Source organism: Strongylocentrotus purpuratus, unplaced genomic scaffold (genome assembly GCF_000002235.5).
Source record: "Strongylocentrotus purpuratus isolate Spur 01 unplaced genomic scaffold, Spur_5.0 spur5_scaffold_8, whole genome shotgun sequence".
Classification (NCBI taxonomy): Eukaryota; Metazoa; Echinodermata; class Echinoidea; order Camarodonta; family Strongylocentrotidae; genus Strongylocentrotus; species Strongylocentrotus purpuratus.
Genome location: NW_022145614.1, coordinates 22849938 through 22875864, shown reverse-complemented (window position 1 = coordinate 22875864; position 25927 = coordinate 22849938). Strand labels below are relative to the sequence as shown.

Genomic DNA, 25927 nt, shown 5'->3' with positions numbered 1-25927 from the left:
TTCATAGCTACTCTCTGCTTTCTACCTTTGAGGAAGGCTTCAATCCAGGAAAGTAGTGGATTCACAATTCCATGAGCTTCCAGCTTAAGAAGTAGTCTTTCATGCGGAACTGCATCAAAAGCCTTTCTGAAATCAAGATATAAAATGTCGATAGGCTGATTGTCATTCTTATAATTTTTTTTCCCTTCTAATTGCTGTTTTGTTTTTTATTGATAAAGCTATGCTGTTTGCAAATTTTAGGTAGTTGATGTTGTTTTTATTGAGAGTGAAAATAAAGACTCAGACCAGGGACATACAGACTCAGAGCAGAGTCCCTTTTACGCCTTTATTTAATTTTCTATTTTTCCCTTTAAAAACACCGTAAACTGAAAATAACTGAAAATAACAACACAACAATAACAACAACCGACCCAATAACCACGCGAATATCAACGATGGACTCCGACTCCGACTCAGATTTTGTGTCCTTTGGGACCCCTCTTGAAATAATTGAGGAAGGTGAGTTAATTTTAGCCTACACTCGTGCAATATATGAATCATAGAGCTATGGCCGATTGTTGACCTATGGCGTGGGGGTTATTATGATCTACATGAATGTATGATCTTTGTACTCTAGTACTGTTTTCCACCTCCCTGGTAGTAGTAACTTAGTACTGTAGGCTACGACTTCCGAGTTCGACACGAGTAGGCGCATACAGCGCTGCCCAGGGGCGGGGATCGGCTAAGGCTGGCTGCGTGGTCGGGCCTCGCTCGCTCTTGACGTTGCTCATGGCCACACATAGCTGCATATACTATCCTGACTGTGTATTAAAAGCTCTGCTATTGATTCTCAACATTTCAAGCACCACTGTACCAAACTCGGCGCTAGTTCAGAAGTCTATCCACAATTTGACCCGTTACTCGGGCGTGGAGGTTAGTAAGGACTACGTGGTCATGGTGGTGTGACCAAAGTTCGCGTACTAACACTTAAAAGCGCTTAGATCTATAACAGGAGAACGATACGCGATACCTGTGTTGGACTGAGACAACAAAATATTTGAGCACCCTCGACAACTATGTCCCTTTTTTGAATGTTTACATATATAAAGCCCATCACAAGAGGGCAGTAAATATGCGTGAACTTAGGTCACACTTTTTGACAGACGTCGGTAGTGGTAAGCCTTCCGATATTCTCATCTTATCATTGGTTTGAAGTAAATACAGCCTTGGAATGTAATATAATCTGATTATATGATAAATTACGATTCTTATGACGTATGGAACATGATATAGACCTATGTTGATCTGAATATTTTGTAATGTGCAAGAAAAGAAAAATATCCGCAAACTTTGGTCACCCCTTCATACTAAAACATACCCAAAATTTACTACTCGAAATGAAGTAAATATTCATCAAATGTCCAAATAAAGACGGTAGATAACTTCACACAGGCGCACGCTCGCCCGCAACCCACCATCAGTATATTGTGCAGCGGTTTGCCGTGAAACAATTGACAGTAACAGTTTAAAATATGCATTGCCAATTTGATACGATAATAGCGACTAGTTTAGTATATTAATGTCAAATATTTCTCTTATGATTTGACAGATGAGCCTCTTCCAAAACCTATATCAGTACAGGACCAGGTTGTTCATGATCGACAAGGTCGTCAACGTTTCCATGGAGCCTTTACTGGAGGGTTTTCAGCTGGCTTCTTCAACACGGTCGGATCTAAAGAGGGTAAAGTTGAATGAGTATATGAACACAAACAAATGATGTTTTATAAACATCTCAGAGGGGTTTAAGCACTCTTTGAAAATAAATGTGTTGGTATTGCTTGCACTTTAGATATTTGTAAATCACACTCTGACTTTTTTCATGATTTACAAGGTTACATCATTTTAAAATGAGTACAAAACAAATCGTTCAAATACACTTTTCTTAGAAACAAATCATTCTCTTCTTTATGAACATGGGGCCTTCCTTGTATGATTATCCATATTTTCTCCATCAGGTTTGGTCCTTTCAGGAAGAAAAAGTATAGAGAAATGTTTGATTTATGGTCCCTCCCTCTATTTTGAGTCACTGAATAGAGTACACAAATCATTGAATGCATTCAGATGTACTTTCTAAAGACAGTTACAGTTGTAGCCAAGTAAAGTACATCCTTTTGATTTCTCTTTTACAGGTTTTACCCCTTCAACCTTTGTATCATCAAGAGGGAAGAAGGCTGATCAACATTATCACAAACCAGAGGATTACATGGATGAAGATGTAAGCATACCCTACCCCTTGAACGATGCCACAGCATTTGAAAATTGAAAAGACGTAATAGACCGGTTTACTAACATTTTCAATTTTTCAAAAGAAAGGTTGAGCTTGACAACTCGAAAGCTTGCTGGGGGCTTGTCCGGCATAGCAACAAGTAATCGATGCAGACTTGATTCCAAGTATTCTAGTTCATTCATTAATAGGGACTTTTAGATTTGCACGTTAACAGCTTTGACTGCAATGTGTGACGTCATTTTAAGGCACTGCGCATGCGTCACGTCGTCTCAGTCGGCGATAGAGAATGCGTCACCCTTGATTTTCCTAAATCTAGTACGGTACTAGTATATATGCCGCGTGCGCATAAAATATACAGTTCCTCAGGTAGACAAAGGAACATCCCTTCCCTGCTATTATGTACAAATGTGTAGAACAGGTGTCACATGCATATTCACCTGTTCTACACATTTTTATATAGCAGTGAAGGGATGTTCTACCACAGCAATAGGCCATTTTCGTAATGTAACCAAATTTAATGCAAAAGTCTTTGTGAAATGCCTCAATACAGATTATTTCATTCACCTGATAAGAATAATAGTATTTCAGTAGACAGAGTCCGAACTGCATACATTAGTTGTTGCCAGGTTGGACAAACATTAGGGACTTTTAGATTTGCGTGGACTGATACGTGTGACGTCCATTCATGGCAGTGCATTAACAGGACGTCGATCGTAGCATAGACCTATTGTTTTCGTGCGAATCTAAAAGTCCCTATTATGGCTTGATCTACATAGCAACACTTAATATATGCAGTTGCATTCTCACTATTGAAATACTATTATTCCTATCAGGTGAATGAAATAATTTGTATTGAGGCACTTCAAAAAGACTTATGCATTAAATTTGGTTACATTACGAAAATGGCCTATTGTTGAGGGTAGAATGAGGAACTGTATATTTTGTCCTCTTTATTTGTCATGTTCATAGTGTTACTTCTTGCATGCATGTATACCGTCGAGTGAAATCTAAAAGATTTCTAATTGTAGTCAACATGGGCAGTTGAGTACGTTGACACGCATGATCAGTCGGCGTTCGTCGTGTTCTCGTCCACTCAATCTAAAAGTCCCTAATAACAGTTTAATGGAATACCTTGTCCCTAGGTCCCCAGGAAAGAAACATCGATAAATTTGAATTTGTTACTAAACCAGTCTATTGTCGCAATACAACTACTTTATCCCCTCCCCTTTTTTTTCATGTGTAGCTTAGGGTATGACTTAAAATTCAGTAGGAGAGAATGTCATAGAGCCAGAGTGTGTACTAATGTATAGGGAGATACTGGTCTAAACCAGTTGGGGTGATAGGTAAACCTGAGTCAATATGGTTGGTCACACCACATCCCAAACGTTGCCATCTGGTCCCGGTTTTGTTGTTTGGAAACCGACGCTCCGATACAGATAATGAAATATATAAGATATTGCAGTATTGCACACCACAAACGTTCATCCACCTTAAAACACTATAGTCTTCAGTTAATGCAGGGGGCAGATATTTCTGCTCAAAAGCAAGCAAAACGGAGGATACGTAGCCATGTGACTTAAGGGGATTATGTCCAGCTAGCTTCTCAGAAAAAGATTTGCTGCAATGCATGCTGTGCGAACTGTGGACTTGCTGCAGACAAATTTTTGGAATATTCATCCACCTTAAAACTCTTTAGTATTTACTTGCTTCTAATTTGTATTTCATTTTCTAGCTCATTCGGAATCAATCAAAACTGCCAATATAAATATGGGTTGCACAGAAGTTCGCGGTATGGAGTGTTGGTACTGGGTCTTGGCGAGAACGAAAAGCAGTTAATGCAGGAGGTAGACATTTTTGTTCAAAAGCAAGCGAAACGGGGGGACACGTAGCCATGTGACCAAATGGGATTATGTCTGCGCTTTCGAGGCCCAGCTAGCTTGCTCAGAAAAGCTTAAATGCAATACATGCTGCAAAGGGCACATGCTGGTCGGACTTTGGACTCGCTGCAGACAAATTTTCGGAAATATGTATTTGCCAGTCAAGGCTTGTACAATTATTAATGTTTTTTAAAAATGTTTCCTTTCCTTTCGTACCCAAACAACATTTACAATAATGATGCAGATTCTCACGTCAGAGTAGGTAGCATACTTTTAAAGGTACTATGTCCCATTTGCAGGCCAAAAAAAATGAAAAGGTTAAATTCCACCGGCATTTGAAAGACAATATTAATTTAGAACTTCCCTAAAAAAAAGGAGGCTTGAAAATGTTTTTAAGTGGGAAAATAATGACTATTAGTTGTTGAATCGACTTAGGAGCTATAGAGCCAGTAATGTAATAGTCTGATTTTCAGACCATTGTACCGAATGGACGTACGTTTTATGCTGCGCAAAGATTCAATCAGTTTAATTTTGGCCATTACAAGAAGGGGGTTCTTGATGTAGATAAATGCTCATGTACCCTTTTCAGCTCATTTTATGTATGTTATTACCAAAGAAGAAAAAAGCCAGTCAGTCACTAAATAGTGTCTGACAGCGAAGTCTAGCAAGTAAATGGGTTTCCTTGCATAATTTGAATATTAGGACACTGCTAACGTTTAAATTTCACATATAGGACATACATGACATATTCTTAATTCCTGCAAAGTTCTACAAAATTTGATGTTTGCTGCAAAAGGGACATAGTATCTTAAAGTGAAAAAGGGAAAAAATAATAGGACTGAATCAACAATGTTGCCTAGTTTTGCTGAGCAGTTTACATGTAGCTCACCACAAACAGATACAGACTGAACGTAGACTAATGTGAGTAACTCTGTATGTTCCTGATTGATGTGAGGCCGTCGGGACCCAGACATGACTCGGGCCTTGTAATAGACCATTTTGGTAATGTAACAAAATTTACACTTAGTGAGTAGTGACTCAATACAAATTATTTCAATACACCTGTTACAAATAGTTATCAGAATGCATATTGCAAATATTACGTGTTGTTAGGTAGAGCAAGCCAAAATGATTTATTATTATAATTTTATTCACTTTAACTTCATGCAACACTTTGTGCATTGATATTCCATTAGAGGACAAAGATGGGATAATTTTATTTATTCTGATTTTGTAAATTCAACACTGATGTATTATTTGGTTGACAGGACAAAGGAGAGTATGGGATAGCTCCACGGAAGCTTGTAACAACTCAGAGGTTTGCTGGTGAGGAGGTGGGATCCAAGAAAAGACCAGCCCCAGATTTCAGCATCATCCCTGATGATGGTAGGATACAAGACATCATTAAACCTACAGAGTGAGTATAAGGCATACCAAGAATTATTATGATTCTAATACATTTTTTTTGGAGTATATGTTGTTTGAATAGAGTATCAGGATGTATTTGTATGATCATTTATCGTCGATGGATTATTGAATCCTCAGTTTGGTAAGTTTTCAGAATCGGGTCAAGACAATCATGTTTAAAGTTAAAGCATTGTTTACATCCCTTATTATAGTAATTTTTTGTATAATTTTTGCATATTTATATCGCATTGCTTTATCAGAATATCAAATTGTCTTTGAGCTTCAAAATTAAGAGAGAAAAAACATGCCAGAAATTGAGTTAAAGGTTTCGTCACCATAATACTGAAGGTATATTGAGGTATTGTGGTCTAGTGAATAAGTCACCCGACTGCAGATCACAAGGTACAGGGTTAACGTCCCGCTGCAGCACTAATGTCCTTTGGAAAGACGATAATCTACATTTGCCACTCTCCACCCAGACGTTAAATGGGTACCCGGTAGGATGCGAAAGTTAATGTGGTTGGATGCGAAAGTTAATGTGGTTGGATGCGAAAATTGATGTGGTTGGAGGCGAAAATTGATGTGGTTGGATGAGCAAGTGGAGGGAGTGGAGAATGTGCAAACATTGTGTGCGGGTCAGCCTGAATCGATGACTGGGGTAATAATATATCCGTGAAATGCTTAGACACATTGTTGTATGGATGTATTGGGCACTATATAAAAGCGGAATATTATTATTATTATATTCATTTTCCATGTTAAATACAGTGAGACCAGTGGTGCAAGGCTACTTCGCAGAATGGGATGGAAGCCTGGCCAAGGGGTTGGACCAAAGATGGAAAGAAAGAAAAAAGGGAAGAGGAGGAGGAAGAAGAAAGGTGGAGGTATGTATCAGAAAGCAATAACCTTGATAAGGTATTGTAAGTTCTCATCAATCTTTAACAAATAGAAGATTTGCTTATTAAGGTTTTTAATGTATGTGAAGGGGGTGGGGAGAATTAAAAAAAAATCCATTTCTTATGGTACATGAACATGTTCCTTCTGAACAATGTAACAATAACTGTTTTGTCTTGGCCGGGAGTCCTTTTTGGAGGCAATATATTTTTGGGGTGTCCATACATACGTCCCATTCTTGTGATCAGGTTATCTCAAGAACCGATTGATGGATTCCCACAAAACTTGGGTCATGTATGTATTTTGCAGAGCCAATGAACTGAATAGATTTTGGGGTCACATGGTCAAAGGTCACAGGGCTCATTATGTATGCAAAAATAGCTCGTGATCACATTGTCATTAGAACCAATGAACCCATCAAATTCAAGACATTAATGTATCTTGCAGAGCCAATGAACTGATTAGATTTTAGGGTCAAAGGTCAAAGGCACTTGCCCTCTGGAGTTTAAAATAAATGGGAATAGAATTACTTCAGTTGATCTTTCTTTCTTTTAACACCACAAATATTATTTTGAAAATGTATTAATTTTTCAGCCTTGCCTACCCCCAAAACCTTCTATTTCATAAGGGCTTTTTTCAATTTAGAAAACAAACGTCCACAAAGGCTATGTTAGGGCTCACAGGGGCTTTTTTCTCTTTTATTTATTTGTTCTCATTTTAGTTTTCTATTTACTTTTCTCAGACATATTGTAATACGTGATTAAAAATATCCTGTCCTATACTGAAGACAAACATTCTCCGTCATTTTGCATGCGTTGGTCTAACTAATATATGTGATAAACACAGCAAGGGTGATTCTTTTTGGTTAAAACAATTTCAAATTTTGTTCGCCCCATGTAATTTTTTCACTGAACCTTACACATTTCAAGAATCCATTGACAAATCACTTGTACTATGTTATCATTCATTTACCTTTTTCCTGTAGATGATGGGAAGGTTTATGGATGTGCCAGACCACCAATCCTTGAACCACTGGGTGATGATGAGGGTGACAAGGAAGATGATGACGAGAGCCCAAATGAAGATAGCGATGAAGAGGACTTCATGAGGGGCTTCCTCTTTGCTCCGGATGATATTCAAGACTTCATGTTTGCTCTCAAGGATGACCAGCACGGCATCGGCTACCAAGGGATGGACTCCAGGTCTATACTCGGTGGTCATGTGACTCTATTCGACGACCCAGTCATGAAGCAGAACAGAAGACAAGGCATCAAGGGCAGCGTAAGTAATGTAATTAATGATCCAGAATTGCTCTGGTGACAGAAGCTCTGGGCTTTATAGTATCAAAAGTTTGGGGTCAGGGTTGGAGTTAAAAGTAAGGTATAGTGTCGGTCCGGTATAGTGTCGTGTCCGGTGTTGAAGCTAGGAATACTGTAGGATATTGATTGTGGAGCAATAATCCAACTGTCGTATGTACAAGTGTGCCGACATCCTATTGAAACTCATTAATTTTAATCTACCGTTTCCACTGGGATTGACACACATGTTCTTACAGTGGTTTTAATTAAACGTTGTCTTGTTCGTTTTCCTCAATCAACAAAATGTACCTGCTTTGCCTGTTTTTCATTTTTTGCAAGCTTTATCAGACTCTTGTAGAAGGCAGAGCTTTTCTGATAAAGTCATCAGGTAGAATCAAATATTATGCTGAAGATAAAGTATACTGGCTTTATTTTCAGTTCATGGATTTGTTGTGTTTCGTGCACATTTGAACGATTACATTACTGCTGCATCAGTGTAGCTCTCTGTTCAAATGTGAACAGTGGTCTGACATAGCTTGTTGAAAGTACATTAGATGAGAGCTACCCAAAACATGCATATTGTATTAACAAAACAATTTCATAAGTTATATCACCAGGATTAAAGATAACTCCAGTTCTGGTTAAAAAAAAGAAAATTAATTCTCACAGAATCAAACGAAACTTACACTTAATGTTCAAGATTACAAATAAATGACATGTGCCAAACAATTTTGGAAGAAAATGTATACTGGCTGAGTAATGAGCATAGAAAGACAAGGAAATCAAGGTAGTACTAGCCCCGACACCATGTGTGTTATCCCATATATAGCTTTCTGTGTACAGTGCTTGTTACTTTACCAAGACTCGGTCAAATTTATTATGATTTTGATGACTCCAGAACCTTGCAGTGCTCACCGATACTTACATGCTACATGATCAACTGTTTCTGATCCTTTCCACACCTTTTCTTTCACAATGCAATTGCATTACCAGTACTAAAGTTTATCTTTAATGTTTTTATTAACATATGCTGCCCTCCAAAAGTTTGGGTTTGAAATGTATTTGGGATTATGCTCTTACAATTTGTTTCCACCCCGTTAATGTATGTGGTTTTATTTCTCATAAATCATGAACTCTACCCTTCACCAACTATTACTCTATTTTACTCTCTATTTATTTTTATCTGCCCATGACAGGCTTTTGGAATAGGAGCATTTGAAGATGAGGAAGAGAGTGATGTCTACTCTAGTGACCGCATGTCAAACTATGACCGCGTTTTAGGAGGAGAGGAGGAAAAACAAGAGAGAAGAATGTATGGTTGGACAGGACCTCCTCCTCAACGCTCTAGTAAGTCGGTAACATCTTTTGGTCATGATGTATTCAGGAGATCATTTGATTTATTTTTATAAGTTTTATCCATCAGTCATATTTATGCAGGCGTCAATTTGAAGCCTGGACCCATCCTCCTCACTTCACCACCTTTCTTCACCTCAGCCAATTATGTTTTTACCAAGTTCATAATTTTGTCCTGAATATTTGTTTTTGTAAAGGTGATGCTGACGTTCTAGATGGATTCAAAGGAGCGTCTCAAAAGAAGATTTCAACAAAGGTATGTTATCCTGTTTAAACACTTTTTAGTCATGCATTATTCATACTTTGTAGCCTAGAGGCACTTAGAGACGTATAGATATAGTTTGTGCATCATAACTACATTTTGATTTATTAGCTGTATGTAAATATACCAAACTCTACGATTCACTAGGGTAATGTTCCTGAGTTACCGTTGTCATAGCAACATAGCTGCTTTTTGTTTTTTGTACAGACATTAAATGTTTGGTCCCTAACTAACTTTCATGGTCTAGTGCAATCTGTTCGGTATTCTTAGGGAAGCCTCTTCTAGGCTGTACAGGTTTGTTGGTTGTGGATTTTTTTTTTTTTTTTTTTTTTGGGGGGGGGGGGTTGAATCTGATTATGTTAATACCAATCATTAAAGATTATTCGCCCCCGGTCACTCAGTCATGAACTTTGCCTTCAGCCCCCTAGTTTGCCCAGGGACCTCCGGTCCTTTATCAATTCCAAACCTCCACCCTAGACACATCTGCCAAGTCCAAGCTAAAACCTCAACTCTACAGTTGTTTGACCCTCACTTTGAACTTTAGGCGCTTGTAAACAGCTGTTTCAGCCACCTATCTTGCCAACAGATTTCAGAACTTTTCATCATATTCGAACTTCGGCCAGTCGAAGCCAGAACCTCAAATCCACACTGTTATCTTTAAACTTTGACTTTCTTCAAACAGGTGTTTCAGCCCCCTACTTTGCCGAGGGACTTCCGACCCTTTCATTGTTTTGAGACCTCCTCTGGAGAGACGCCCGACCTTTCCAAGCCAGAACCTCAAACCCACAGTCGATTCACTCTCAGTGCTGACCAGAGAGCTGGCATGCTGGGAGAGGAACAATTACCAGGTACATAATGTAGAAAGGAATCATATTATTGGCTATGATGCTATATCAATTGAAAGTGTCATGCATGGCAACATATCCAAGAAAACCACCCCCCCCCCCCAAGAAAAAAAAAAAAAAAAAAAATGACGACAAAAAAAATGATGTATTTCATTGAAATTAGAAGATTTTTGGAAAAGTCCCCTTTGATAGAAAGTGAAGAATAACAAAATTCTTTTCTCATACTTAAAAATTATCATTTTGTGGAAAATTTCACATTGTTCTCCCAAGCAATTCAGAAGAAAATGGTGAGCTATTCTAGTGATCTGCAGCACATCCTGCAGATCACCTCTTGATTTTGTCAGGATCTTTATTCTATTTCTTTATTCTTTCTTTCTGTACGTTTTTAATGGTAAGATTTCTCAAAAATGCACCGTCCATTTACCAACAATTTTCACTACTAACTCCCCTTGGTCAGGAATAGAAATCCTCTTCCTCTCAGTGTGATCAGTCGACCTTATGGTCTTCTAGGCACCATTTTGTGAAATCACATTATCAATCATATCTTTATACCTGCCATAAAAAATTAACCAAATGCGCGTCTTCACATGCTCATACACGCGCCTCAAAATTTTGAAATACTCCAGATCACATCTTGTCCAATTTAGGGTACGTTTTAGGCCATTTGGGGCATATAACTATTTTAACGCACAGAGCGCGTACAAGTACGAAATGTAGAAATAAGTTTTTCTTGCATGGATCTACTTATGTAACCTTTATATTGAGTGTCCCATCGGAGATATATTCCTGATTCATTAGTCTCATACCCATATGTCGTATATGTGTTTTTGCATTCTAAATGTTGTGTAGAAAGCCTATGGGAAAAATAAATTCATTTGGAAATTGATATGAAAAATGTCATACCCCTTTTTTCAACTCATACTTATCTAATACCCCTTTCAAACTAGCCTGATTTTCATCGGATGCATCTAGACGCATCCGATGAAATGGCCACTATGAACGGCACGGAGGAGAAAAAGCTGATAGAATAGCCGATGAAAAGAAGAGAAATAGGCGATGAAACAGCCACTATGCAGAGAAGGAAAATTCAATCAGTATTTTCATCGTTGTGACTTCGATAGAAGCACTATGAAAGGGGTATAATGCACCATAAAATAAGGGGGTGTGTATTTGGTTTTACAGTCTTGTATCAATCAGATATGATTCTTTACGTCTGGGGACCGACCTTTAAATGTCACCATCCGAAAGACGTGACTAAGTTTCGAACCTGCGTCCTCGGCTGAATCAATTTGTAACTTCCATTGTTAGCTGGATTACAGGCGCACGGCACAACGGTTTTTCCTTACATATTAGTCTTCTTCCTAGATTCCCAATTGTTTATCTAGATATTATGCTCTGAAGTTTGTTAACACTGAGAAAATTCACGTACAATCTGTTGTGCAACCTATTAGGTTCAACTTGCAGGAACTGCTATATGGAACTGTCCTGTTTCTGTGATGCTAGTATCCTTCCCAGACGTTTATTGTTTTATAAACAAATATTGAGTACATATTGTTTACAGAATCTAAAGGAAAATTCTGTCCTCCAAATATGAGGGTGAACTACAGCTCCTCTTTCTGTGAGCGATTGTTGATCGTACGTCAGATGCCGTCCTGTGATCATTTCTTCATCAGTAAAGATCTACTTCAGATCACCTAAATCGTCAGCAGTGACAAATTCAAGTCTATTTTTATGTTAAAATAATCGACAAAAGACAATGTCTTTGTATCTATTAGATTGCTAGCTGCCAAAAGCATGATCATGTGAAAGAAGACTGTGTACATACATTTTGTGGCCACTTCTTTTAGATGCTACAGGCTTTTTACCATAAAGAAAAACTTCAGATGTCCTGATGTATATGTACACTGTCTGTATGTTACTTGCCACCATAGTTCACCATCCAAGAGGCTACTAAAGGTCCATTCCATATGAGAAAAATATGCACAAAATCTTTGTACAGAGTTGGTTCAAACCTATTTCCAGTTGACTATATGAGAGCAAGTTATTGATTTTTTTATTATCTGAAAGTGGTGTTTGTTCTCTGCTGAAATATTGTAGGACCTGCAAGCATTGATGAGCTACTGACCAGTCGGGACCTGGCCCTACTGAAAGATGCCCGGGACAAAGCTTCTACCAGAGTACAGGGTGCTCCGCAGCATCAATCCAGATGGGATAGGGGTGCACCCAGCTGGTCTGCCCCCACCCAAGAGGCTATGCCACAAGGGGGAAGGTCGGGTTTTCAACCGTTTGCTAAGGATGCAGAGAAACAGCACAGGTACGACCAATACTTGCAGAACAGACACAAAGGTAAGGTCCATGAACCTTTTTTTTTTAATACTGATCATTCTTTTCTTGCTAGGTAAATTTCACTTTATCAATTCACATCCCAATGCATTTCCAAAGAGCTTTATAAATAAATATTACCCTGGCTTTAACTCTATTATCCTGGCTTTAGCTCCAGCAACTGTTGTCATTGCATAGTGCTTTTCAGGATGTAATCCTACCATTTATAACCACCTCTGGGTTGAGTGTAGCATATTCAATTCAATTTATTTAATTTCCTTTAAAATTCAAAGTAAGCAATACATAAAAGATGAGCAGCAGAATCGGAAGGACTCCAAGATGAGCAAAGCTTGTGAGAATAAATAAACAAGCGAATTATAATAAAATATTGTAAAACTAATCAGAACAAACATACACCAAACCTCATTCATTCACATGCACACGGACACACTGCAAAGCAGAACATTGTACAGAAAAAGCTTGTGATCACATTGTTAGAACCGATGGACAGATTACCATCAAACTCAGGATGTGTATGTACCTTGCTGAGCAAATTAACTGATTAGATTTTGGGGTCATGAGTTCAAAGGTTAACCCTTACTGTACTGGGCTATTTTGAGCACCTCCTGACTGGGGGGGGGGGGGGGGGGGGGGGGCCTGGGAGGCCCCCCCCTATGATCTCGGCCGTCGGATGTCCGATGAACACGAAAATTTGCAAGTTTATAGATATTTACGTAACGAACAAGATGGTGTAATTAGTTTTTTGCGAATATGCAAATTTTTGTCGTTATAGCCTAATTAATTATGCAAAATGCTAATTTTATGCATTTTACAGAAAATGTGTCAAACTCCACTTTTTGAATGTTGAAACTCATTATTCATATGAAAATCCTTTTCTAACACACAATATTTTTTTTGATGTAATTAATAATGATAATTTATGCAAATTTGATGCGATTTTCAAATATTTATTTTCTTATGTATTTTATTGTTTTTTTAATATCTTATTATATCTATTGTTTTTATTTCTTATGTATTCTTTTGTTCTGGAATACATCAAGTTACTTTGAGAAACATATAAAATCAATTCGATATCAATTCATATCACCCACTTAGGAAGGAATACATCTAAACCTGTATTCACATTTCTGCTTGTACATGAATATATGCAATTATAGCATATTTTTGATGACATGCGCATACTAATTGTTATGTAACACCTCACAGGTATATCCGATTGCGACGAAAATGGTATCAAAACGTGCGTAAGACTTGAGGGAAAAAAGTCATGAAACGACAATTCAAAATTTCAAGCGGTTGCGGCGCAATCTCCGAAAATGTCGAGGGGGGGGGGCCTCCCAGGCCCCCCCCCCCCCCAGTACAGTAAGGGTTAAAGGTCAGTGGGCTCATTATGTATGTGAAAATAGCTTGTGTTTGCATAATCATTGGAACCGATGGACGGATTACCATCAAACTCAAAATATGTATGTTTCTTGCAGAGCCAATGAACAGAGTAGATTTTTGGGTCATGAGGTCATGGGGCTCATTGTGTATGCAAACATATCTTGTAAACAAATTCTCATTATAACTGACAGATGGATTACTATCAAACTCAGAACATGTACAAATGTATGTATCTTGCAGAGCCAATGAACTGATTAGATTTAGGGTCATGAGGATCACAGGGTCACACATGTATATGAAAAATAGCTTGTAATCACAATATTCTGAGAACCTGTTAATGGATTACAATCAAACTTGAATTTGCTTCTGTTTTGGTTTGAAAAATGGCTTTATGGTGGAGGCATCATTTTTGACTGTGTGCAGTCCAAGGTCCATCTAGTTTATTTCATATTCTGATAGATCATGTGTAGGTTTGGTTCATGCTGAAGTGTAGTATGGATTCTGGCAAAACATTGTAAAAATTATGAACATGTGATGAAGACCTAAATTTGTTTGAATGGGATACCTGCCCCTGCAGGGAACTTTGGAGCAGCACCCCTTAATTGCCTTTTTTTCCCAATAAGTCCTATGTTCCTGGTGGAAGGGGGCTGGAGCTAGGTCTCTTAGTGTGAGGCCTTAACTTTCTTTGGCTCAGGTGAGCGTAAGGTCTGTGGATCTCTTTTTTCAGATTTTCTCTGCTTATATCCTCTTGTATTTTAGGGTCAGAGATGGCAGCAGTGGACTCCAGGACAGAGTGGGAGAAACAGCAGGAGATAGAGGAGTTCTCAAGGGCTGCGTCCCTCTACCACAAGCCCATGTCAGGTCTCATGGCGTCCAGGTTTGTTCGAGCCAAGCATACTGATGATGCAGATGACACACAGGAAGCTCCTGCAGAGACAGAGGTAAGGAGGCTTGTTTGTGTACAATATAATATTTTTACCCAGGGAAGCCTCTTCAGCATAAGTGCGGTTCTTCTTGATGGATCTGCAATTATCACTACCTTTAGCTATTGCTAGGTACCATTTACACCTGGGTGGAGAGTGGCAAATGCGGATTAATGTCTTTCCAGAGGACATTGGTGCCAGGATGGGGTTCGAACCCTCAATCATAGGATTGAGAGTAGACTGAATGAACCACTATAACATGACACCTCTACACGATGGAGTCCTCTAGAGCCACATACCTCTACCACAAGCCCATTTCGGGCCTTGTGGCATCTTATAGGCATTTGTGCCATTTAAATCATTCATTTTGATCTAGTAGCATCTCCTTTACTCTTTGTAAACCAGCTTTGGTTGACTAATTGAACAAACAGGATTGCCATAGTCAACTTTTGTCACACTTACAGTGTTTGTGTGTGGTGAATAAAGAAGTAAGCACTGACCTCTTTGAGGTGTACTTAGTCTAACAAAGCCTGGATAAAACCCATTTAAAATGTACTTTCTATATTATATTATATTCACATTGTGTTACAATTATCTTATACCCCCTCAATATAATATAGATATTGCATTCTCAATATAACAAATTATTAACCGTATCAGACTCTGGCAATTTTTAAATGTTATTGCCCTCAAGGTTTGATGGATAAGCCAACAAAACTACAGGCGAAAAAATATTATTGCCCGATCTGAAAATTCATTGGGATTTTGTGTGTAATTTGCTGGTCAATACGGTTATACAGTAAACCAGGGAACAAATATTATTGCCCAATCTGAAAAGTCAATGCAAAATGCGTGTTAAACTAGTGAGCAATAATATGGAGCCAGTTGTAATTTACATCGCGCATCAACTACTGTAATTTACATCCCGCATCGCGTATAAGAAAATGCGAACTTTGTGCGAACTCTATTGTGACGTAACAATCACACCCTAGGCACACTGTTTGTAGTGTATCGAAAATTTGTCAAAATCTGGATGCACAGTGCTGGTTTGACGATGTTTTTGCAACTTCTAATGTTAGGAAACCCTGTGCAGTGTAGGCTACATAATTTAAGAGTATAAGATAGTATGAGTTTCTTGTTTGCTCTAGATGTCTGATGTGGTTAATAATAGTAATATTGACTGCCCAATTCAAGGCAATACGACTTGTCATATATCACCCTCACCTTCGGTTCAGGCGATATATGTTGTATTGCCCAGAAGGCAGTCAATATTACTTAAATATATGAACAAAATTTAATGGCACAAGGGAAATACTTAATTTTGAGGTAAATATTTGTTATATTGAACAATGATATGCATGCAACTTGTGATATGAAATGGAAGATGTTTATTATCTCATGCCTTCCTTCTTTAGATTGAGGTCCCTTTTTGTTACATTCCTGTTACCTTAACATAAAGTGTTAACACATTGGACACGAAAGGGTTGTTCAGGCAAGCATGGATTTGGATTATGATACTATGGATTCATCATTTTGTTTGCATTTTACAGAGGAAAAAATGGTTGTTAAATGCATGTTCATCCACAGATATAGGTATATCAATTATTGAGTGTCATATGACACCTTTTCGGCAAGTAGGATACTCGCTGAAAAATATTCTGTTTCAGATCGACATACAATTTAATTGTTACTCCCTATTATCTTTTGGACTGATTTTTCAGCATATACCGGTGTGTTTGCTCAGTCAGTAGAGCGTCTGCCTCACAACCGGGAGGCTGTGGGTTCAAACCCCTGCCGCGTCATACCAAAAGACGTTAAAAGACTGTTGCTGCTACCTTGTTTGGCGTTCAACAATAAGAGATAGAGCAACGTCGATCTGGCGCTGCTCAGTGGCTGCCGGGCTCACGATCAATTGGGCAACAAGAATTTCCATTTTCGGTTGAACTTAATAAAATTTGCAGTGGGCTTTAAAAGATTATTATTATTATTATTTATTATTATTATATTCAAAATATTGGATGCATGTCATGTGTGTCATGCAGTCAAGCAGTTCTAGTTAATAGAGTTCTTTATTTTCTCGCCAGAGGGATGTGAATGATCAGTGCAAAGCTGCCGAGATGAAGATGTTTGGTCAGCTGACCAGAGACACCATGGAATGGCACCCAGATAAGCTGCTCTGTAAACGCTTCAATGTAGCTGATCCTTATCCCGAGTGAGTTTGAATATTGAACCCTAAAGCTACCGGTTGTTACAGGGTCCTGAGAAGGAATGGGGTGCTACACATTTACATTGCTCGACATCAATCCCCCCCCCCCTCCCCCCCCCCCAAAAAAAAAGATGACAAGAAAACAGCATCAAAGATACGATGCAACACAACACATTAATGCAAATTACAACAAAAGCAAAATAAAACAAACAATAAGCAGTTATCAAACAAACAAACAAAAATGAATAAAGGGTTCATTCGCTTGTTAGATGACCAACGGACAAACAACATTCTTTTTGGGTATTCTAAAGTTAAGCCCATCATTTTTTTAAAGTTTCGAGTAGGGCGTTCTGTTGTTTCAATCTGGTTGACAATGATTTAGAGTATTTTTCTCTTGTTTTCGTTGCTACTGTTACCAAAAATTGAGGAACCTAGAAAAACCTCTTGGACACCTACATACATACTTTATGCATGCATAATATTAGAGTTCAGTTATGTAAATACGTGTACCGTGTGCTTGCTGCCTTACACCAAAAGTATGCTAGTCCCAAACGTGGCACAAAAGAACTTCCAAAAGGCTCAATACAGAAATATAAGGCATATTTAGCAACAACAAGAATTAGGACCTGGGCCGGTATTCAATTCAATACTTAAGTACAAATTTAAGCTTTTTACTTAGTATTTGGCTTAGATAAAATACTTACCGGTAGCCAATTATGGTATTCAATTTACACTTTTGGCTAAGTATTTTACTCTAAATCTAAGCCAACCCTATACCAGACCTAAGCTAATTATTTGGAGGCCTTGATTGGCAGGCATATGGTTTTCTTACCCAGTATTATAACTCACACACAATTATATCAGCACGCATTTATTGCAATGCAACAATTGCGCATTAATTTTGATTGACCGTGTGACGTCACAATGCTTATCAGTAAGTATTTTACTTATATTTGGTCTTACGTAAGTATAAGTCTAAAATGCAATTTGAATACGAGATAAGTAATTTACTTAACTTAGCCATTTACTTAGGAAATTTCTTACTTATGCTAAGTATTGAATTGAATACCAGCCCTGGTAATTACTGATATTTTTGTCTTCTCCTTCTAATACACGCACTTGTAATTATAATTGTATCCCCCGGCAGTATGCCGGTGGGGTACTTTGGATTCAGCAGCGTTACGCCGCTGCCGCCGCCGCGTCCGCCGCCGCGTCATATTCTTGTGTGCGCTCTCACTGCCACATTTCTTGATGGATTTCTTTCAAATTTTGTATGGAGGTGTATCCTGGTATAATCTACATACCTATAACTTTTGGTGATGCTGCCCCCAGTGTTCCGTCTTCTATAGGGTACAAGGCCATATTTCTGTGGATGGTTTGTGTGCGCTCTATAGGCCACATTTTTAAAGGGATTTTGTTCAAATTTTGAATGAAGGTGTATCTTGGAATAATCTACAAGCCTATAGATTTTAGTGATGCTGCCTCCAATGTTCCGTCTTTTATAGGGTCAAAGGTCATATTTTGATAGATGTCTTGTGTGCACTTTAGTGTGCGCTCTAACTGCCACATTTCTTGACGGATTTCTTTCAAATTTTGTATGGAGGTGTATCCTGGTATAATCTACATACCTATAACTTTTGGTGATGCTGCCCCCAGTGTTCCGCCTTCTATAGGGTACAAGGCCATATTTTTGTTTGTGTGCGCTCTATAGGCCACATTTCTAAAGGGATTTTGTTCAAATTTTGAACAAAGGTGTATCTTGGTATAATCATCTTTGTCCCTCCTTCCACATAAGGATAACACAAAATCGCTGCCACTGCCGGGGGATACATTCGCATTGCGCGGCAATACAGATTGCGATATTTCTAGTTATAATTATGATGCAGCTCCAATTCTCTCTTTTAAAATCTTATTTTTTCTATATTTGCTGTTAAGAAAACTATAGAATTTGCTGCTTTTAAAAGAATAAGGATAGCAAACAACATAACTGAGAGAAGTCTTTACAGAGATCACATGACTGTGAACAGCCAAAGACCTAAGCCGTATGTTGCTAGGGGCTGGGCTTAGCAAAAAGCTTTCTAACTCTCCGCAAGCATCACAAACACAAAATCCTCGCATAAAAACTGTTTTTTTAACCCTTTCCCGTTTTCTAAGGCTACCTTGCCCACCTCATTGACACATATTTCTTGCATTCATCCTGGTGCTAACAGCCAACTTGGAGAGCACAGTAGGAGCCATATTACAAAACTGTCTTGCATATTAAAAGCTATATGATTCTTTTTGTATATGAAAACCCTTACCTCCAATATATCTTCTCAACTTTATACTGTAAAAAAATACATTTACATCAGGTATTTATAGGCTAATGTGGACACCAGCATGGATTTCCAGGTTTTCTGGTGGTTATACCACATTTAGACAGTCTCAATGGATTTGTTGACCCCCAAAACCTCGGTATAGACAGCAAAATTACATCTCTATTAAAGGTAGATATATCCCGATTAATATCCTGACCTCTAAAATATGTTTTAAATCTTATTCTTAGGAATTATAGCTGTACCGTAAATAGGAGATCACTTCCGATTATTTTTTAGGACACTTTTGACAATTTTGGACGCCATGTTGGATTTCCAAGTTTCCTGGTGGCTATAACCCATCATAAGAAGTATGAATGAATTCCTTGACCCCCCCAAAACCTAGTTATAGACACCAAAATCATATCTCTAAGATGGATAAATTTTGATTTATGACTATTTTAAGGTTTTGAAGGCCATCTTTGATGCCATTTTCAAAATAAATCTTTTTCTTGGGGTTCTTTTCTTTTCTTTTTAGTATGTTGTTCCTGATCTCACAAACTACCGGAAACCATTGAAAAAAGTTTTGTTGCAATTTTTTAGTGTCAAACCCTATATTGACTCGACGTTATATTGTATAGATGGGTATATATATATATATATATATATATATATATATATATGTAAATAGAGAGAGAGAGAGAGAGAGAGAGAGATAGCAAGAGATAGCAAGAGAGATAGCAAGAGAGAGCGAGTGAGAAGAAAGAAAAAAAGTGGCAAAAAATGAAGAGAGAGGAAGAGAGAGGGAGAAGGAGGGAGGGAGGGAGAAAAGAGAGGGAAAAGAGAGGGAAGAGAGAGAGAGAGAGAGAGAGGGGGGGGGGGGGGGGGGGAGAAGTCACTAGAAATGTCAGAGGCTGCATAGCCCAATTAAGTAGTCAAAGAATAAGAAGAAGGAGATGGAGATGGAAAAGGCGAAAGCGAAAGCGAAGAATGGATCACACCTGTTCAGTCAATCAGAGTCAATCAGAGAAGAGAATTGTGGCAAGTAACAAAAATTGTCTGCATGGATTGAATGTTTATTGTGACATTCTAGTGGATTTTTTGTTATTGTTGCTATAGTTGGCAAACCATTGTTGAGACCCCATTTACATTGTGACCAAGGCTCAAAATACACGGGGGTGATGGGTGATTGGCCCCTGTGAGCTACACAATCGCCCCTGTCAGAGTGCTCACCGGGGCAGTGGCAAAATTAAAAATCGCCCCCGTGGAAGTATAAAATAAAGATTATCTTTTCCGTTATAACTTTCACACAATATTGAGTTTCAACTTTAAAAATGGAACTATGGAAGTTACATGTATATTTTAATAGCGTGCACTCCGTGCAGGATTTCTCGCTCGAATTTTTTGGTGTTTAGAGGCTGCCATATAAAGAAATAAAAGCTTTTTCGCCACAAGATTGCGCTATATCTCCCATCTCCACATCTCTATGGGGATTACGGATACAAACAACGGAAGCTCGCAGTGACTTGCGGCAGTCAGCAGTGGCTAAACTAGCTGCGCGGGTAGTATACTGGTGTGCACGCTGCCGCCCCATATCTGCTGATGCTAGAGGCGATCGCGCAAGGACCGAAACGTGGAGAAGTTTTTTTTTTGTTGTGAAAATCATGAATCCTCTGAAATCTGGCGATTCCAAAAGACCAGCAAATAATGAACCTCCACCAGTAAATCAACCGAAAGCTAAATTTTTTAAAAGGAAACCTGTTGGCAAGGAGGCAAATGTATACGGGCTTGGACCAGAAATTTTGTACAGAGGGAGATCTGACCATTATCTGCATGTTATAACTTGTAAAGTTAAGAGGGAAATAATGCCGACTATTAATGATAATGATGAAATAGCAAAGAATTTAGGAGTATCATGGGTACCACTTCAATGGAAATTTGTATTTAAAAAAGAGCCCCTGTCAATACTAAAAGAGCCGCTGTGAGAAGGCTCACAGGGGCTCTTTTATTTTTGAAAGAGCCCCCGTGGACAAAAAATTAATTTGAGCCCTGATTGTGACATATCTTTTAAGCAAAGAACAATGATAAGTTATTCAATGTAGAATTGTCTTACAATTGCTATTGCATGTAAAACTTGCATGTAACAGTTGTTAAAGCCCCCATTTATAAGGTGGCTATTTCTTTCAGCACACCACAATGATACAATATATTGCCTTTGTCACATCTCTTTCTCTCCCCTTGGCCTACATTTTGACAGGTGCTTTACTGGAAAATTGATACATTACAGTCTCTTGTAATGCAGTCTTTACAAAACACTCCTCTTCATTATGAAATCAGAATGAATAGAAAGATTTTGAAAAAAACCCAATGCATACATTCAGTGGGTTACCTTTATTTGAATTTCTAAACAATTTATGTAAGACCATGACTCTTTCTTCTCCTTTAGCCCCTTCGCTCTTTCTCTCTCCCTCTTCTTTTGTTATTGTTGCTATTTTTGGTAAACAATTGTTGAGACCCTTTTTACATTGTGACATATCTTTTAAACAAACAACAGTTATTTGATGTAGAATTGTTTCACAATTGCTTTTATTAGCAAACAGTTGTTAAAGCCCCCATTTATAAGGTGATTTCTATCAGCAAACCACATTGATATAGAATATTGCCTTTGTCACATCTCTTTCTCTCCCCTTGGTTTACATTTTGACTGGTGCTTTACTGGAAAATTGATACATTACAGTCTTTCATTTCATTTCTTTATTTTCAGCTCTGAATATAAAATAACATCAGTTTACATTACTCGCCAGGGCTCCAAGATACGCAAAGCTTTATTGCTTTGAGAGCCCTGACAATTAAGTAGATGTACGAGCAAAATACATAAAATAGGATGCACCTGGTGATGCAAAAGTATAGCAAAGAGAAGAGAAGAATGATAGGTAGAGAGAGGGAAAGAGAGAGAGAGAGAGAGAGAGAGAGAGAGAGAGAAAGAAAGGCAAAAGGGGGGGGGGGGTCGAAGTGAGAAGGAGTTACAGTTGATTGCACATATCATTGTTAATAAAGCAGACATACAAACTCATGATTAAACAGTATATTGGGAGAACAGCATTTTCTTCACTGCTACTTTGCATGCAAACTCTTTTGTAATGCAGTCATTAAAATCACTATGCATTATGAAATCAGAATGAATAGAAAGATTTTGTAAAAAACCAATGCATCCACTCAGCGGGTTACCTTTTTTTGAATTTCTAACTATTTATGTAAGTCCATGACTCCTACTTCTCCTCTTCCTCCTTCCCTCTCTCTCTCTCTCTCTCTCTCTCTACACAGTGCGTCCCAGAAAATTGAAAAAAGGATTTGTCTAATAAAATTTTAGAAATTATGAAAGGGCAGAAAATGAACTTTCTGGAAATGTGATTGTCTCTTTGAAATTCAGATACCATTTGCCAAATGACTTTTTGGTACCCTTTCTTCAAATTGTTTTATTAAATGAAGCCGTTCCATTGGCTGCCTGCCCTAACAACGAAGAAGACAAAAGACTTCATGCAGACTTCATAAAGTCCTTTGTCAACTCTTGTTTGTTGCTACCACAGGCAGCCAGTGAAAACAAATTTGTTTAATAAAATTATGGAAATGCAAGCATTACTTAAACAAACGGAACTTTGTTATTCCAATGGTCATTTTTTCTGATTGAGGTGTCATATGAAAGGGCAAACAATAAACTTTCTGGAAATGTGATTTTCTACTTGAAATTCAGATACCCTTTGCCAAATGACTTTTTGATACCCTTCTTTTAAATTGTTTTAATCACTCATGCATGAAATATACATCATATGAGTTGCATCAAAGAGGATTTAAGCTTTACAAATATGTGTCATTAATTATAATTGTGATTAATTTATGATAAAACATCGATAAATCTTGGTTTTGTTTTTTCTGGGACGCACTTGTATATATATTTTTCAATTTCTTTCCTCTTTAAGTTTGTATCTGTTTGTTTGTCTCTCACAAATGTTTTCTGTTTCATTCGTACTCTTGTTCTAGCTCTCTTTTCTGACAGTTTTAATTAATCTAGATAGGATGTGCATGTATGATGCACTTTCCAGTTATTGTAAAGCAGTGATAGATAATCTACCAATTTGAAGAATTTCATGTTACTTCCAATTTGCCTTTGGGTTATTTTTTGTTGTTGATTTGATTTGATTTCTGCATTTTTTCCAAATAAAATATAACTGAATAACAAAGAACATATACATGTAAGGTATAATACAACATAAACAAACAATAATTTCTTCGTGTCAAAATGTTTTTTTACATAATATATGTACATCTTAACCGGTTTCTTCTGCCTAGGGCAATGAGAGGATTCAGTAGTCAGTGGATTAATTGGGCAGGTAGACTCAATATATACATGTATATATATATATCAGAGTATTGCTGCCCTCTTTGAACCGATATGGTACAAGCAAGCCTTGAATAAGCGGCCAGGACCAAGGGGCAATTTATTTTTAAAAGTTGCTCCTTGCCCACAGGATTTAACCAGAACAAGGGGCAATTTCTGAAGAACCAGTAGCAATTTTCCTAAAAACAGATAATGACAACTAATTACACAAGTTATTTAAGCTCAAACATACAATGTTAATATCATAATGCGAATATGATCAATTTTCACAAACCTTCCGCCACACTATTGGCGGAACACAAATGGTCTGTGGTGGCAAGCTAGCGAGCTGGCAGTGTGCCGGTGAGGCTACAGCGCCAGCAGTAGATCTGCTGCATGCAAAATTACTGGGACTCGAAAGGTTCGCGTTGGGAAGCTGGCCGGCTAGATTTTTGCCAAAACAACGTTATATCGGCTGCTGGCAAAATGAAAGCAACTACGATCGGAAACATCGTAGGTGTTCCTAACTTGTCAATGAGAGAATTCTAAATTCTATTTGAGATTATCTGATAAATTAGACCAACAAATGAACCTCGATAGATCTGTAATGACTATACAGATGCCAGTTTATTTCTCCATTTGACAATTTGTTTTCTTGATTCTTCGAGCCATTTGGTCATTCAAGAGTCAAGGCAATTAATCATGAGCACTTGCGGGTGAAAAGGGCAATTAGATTTCAGTATGTGTGCAAGAGCGTCATCTAGTGCAGTATGAACCTGCCTACCACCGGACGCATTTTCACAGCAAACAATTGCGCCTTGATGTCTAGTTTTAGATGACTTACGGGTGCAATTGGTGACTTTACGAGCGCAAATTTGCCCCCTGCCCGCTTATTTCAAGGCTTGGATACGAGAGTAATTTGTGCCATTTGTGTACAAATACAGTGACTATTAGTTTAGTACATGCTATGTAAATATATCTTTATTATTCAGGCTCTTACAATGTAAGATGATCCAATAGTAATTCTTCATTTGTGTTCAATAGAGATGCTGTTTGTTTGGTATTCCCTATGTAAATTAATCTTTATTATGATTCTTTTGTTATGCTTTGAAACACAAACATCTTGGAGTAAATGGAAACCATTCAGGACCAACCCGATTTGTCTGTGCATTATGAATGCTTAGTAGTCTGAGTCAACATGGAGTCCCCCTTTATCCATTATGATACTTGAGACAGACACTAGGTACAAGGTTGCAATGGTGGATTAGATGGAGGATTTCTAAGAGAGAACATATTGACACACTTTGCCTGCGTATTGCATGTGGAGGGGGGGGGGGGCCTTTCATTTTTTATGACTCATTTGTTTAGAAAGGAGGCGGAAGTCAATTTTGTGCCTTATGATGAATGCTAGAAATATTTAGGCAATATCCAACAATATAGGAACAAATGTCTATTGGGAATAGATTTCAACTCACCTGCATGTAATTTTGTATGATAACTGTATAGAGGTAGGCAGTTTTTACTGTTCTTTTTACCAACCTGAGTTGATGAATTTTGAAACAAATTCGACCATAAAAGCAAAAAAAGAGAAGAAAATCGAAACAGAAAATATTCAGCACTGATGCAACCACATACAGTTGCATACATGTTTGCATAGGGAATTTTCAATTTCGTGATAAACAAATTATTTATGTGGGCACCTCACTGTGGAATCCATGAAAACAAATTTGTAATATATTTGGCTACCTTGATACAGGAATTTTCCGGTTTTTAAATGTTGAGAGCAAGTAAAGCGAAGGAGCTTAGTAAAAAATGTAATTTTGATATTTTGTTGTTGTTGTATATTTGGGCACCTTGGTGCATGTATGTGAGGATATTTGGGCACCTCTTTGCTCAAATATGGAGTTATTCAGGCACTTTGCTACCTGAAATCATTCCTTTTTTTAATGTTGCAAGCAAGTGAGGAAGAAAGACACTTGAAACTGCTATTTCCTAATGAAAAATATAGCGGTCTTTATAATTTGTTATTAATATATTGTTTTCATGAATTTGACCTTATTCCAAAACAAATTTTCAATTTTACTAAATTTCTATTATGGCTGCTCTAGAGATACCTTGCAGCACCTATAGATACCTACCGTGCTGTATCCCCATTGAAAGACATGTACAGCGTAAGAAAGTGTTTAAACAGTATTTTCTAT

General features: G+C 37.8%; 1 protein-coding gene across 2 annotated transcripts in view; it reads left to right on the top strand.

Moving 5' to 3' along the window:
- Positions 1–402: 402 nt before the first annotated feature.
- Positions 403–25927, top strand: part of LOC105442891 (hyalin-like) — a 113863-nt gene continuing 88338 nt past the window's right edge. For both annotated transcript variants that reach the window (XM_030976057.1, XM_030976059.1), the window contains exons 1-12: positions 403–498; positions 1589–1720; positions 2169–2254; positions 5412–5560; positions 6319–6434; positions 7430–7725; positions 8939–9089; positions 9293–9351; positions 10040–10205; positions 12300–12548; positions 14688–14869; positions 16936–17063. In XM_030976057.1, the coding sequence (XP_030831917.1) occupies positions 435–498; positions 1589–1720; positions 2169–2254; positions 5412–5560; positions 6319–6434; positions 7430–7725; positions 8939–9089; positions 9293–9351; positions 10040–10205; positions 12300–12548; positions 14688–14869; positions 16936–17063 (1778 nt within the window). In that variant the 5' untranslated portion in view covers positions 403–434. The remainder of the gene's footprint in view (positions 499–1588; positions 1721–2168; positions 2255–5411; positions 5561–6318; positions 6435–7429; positions 7726–8938; positions 9090–9292; positions 9352–10039; positions 10206–12299; positions 12549–14687; positions 14870–16935; positions 17064–25927) is intronic.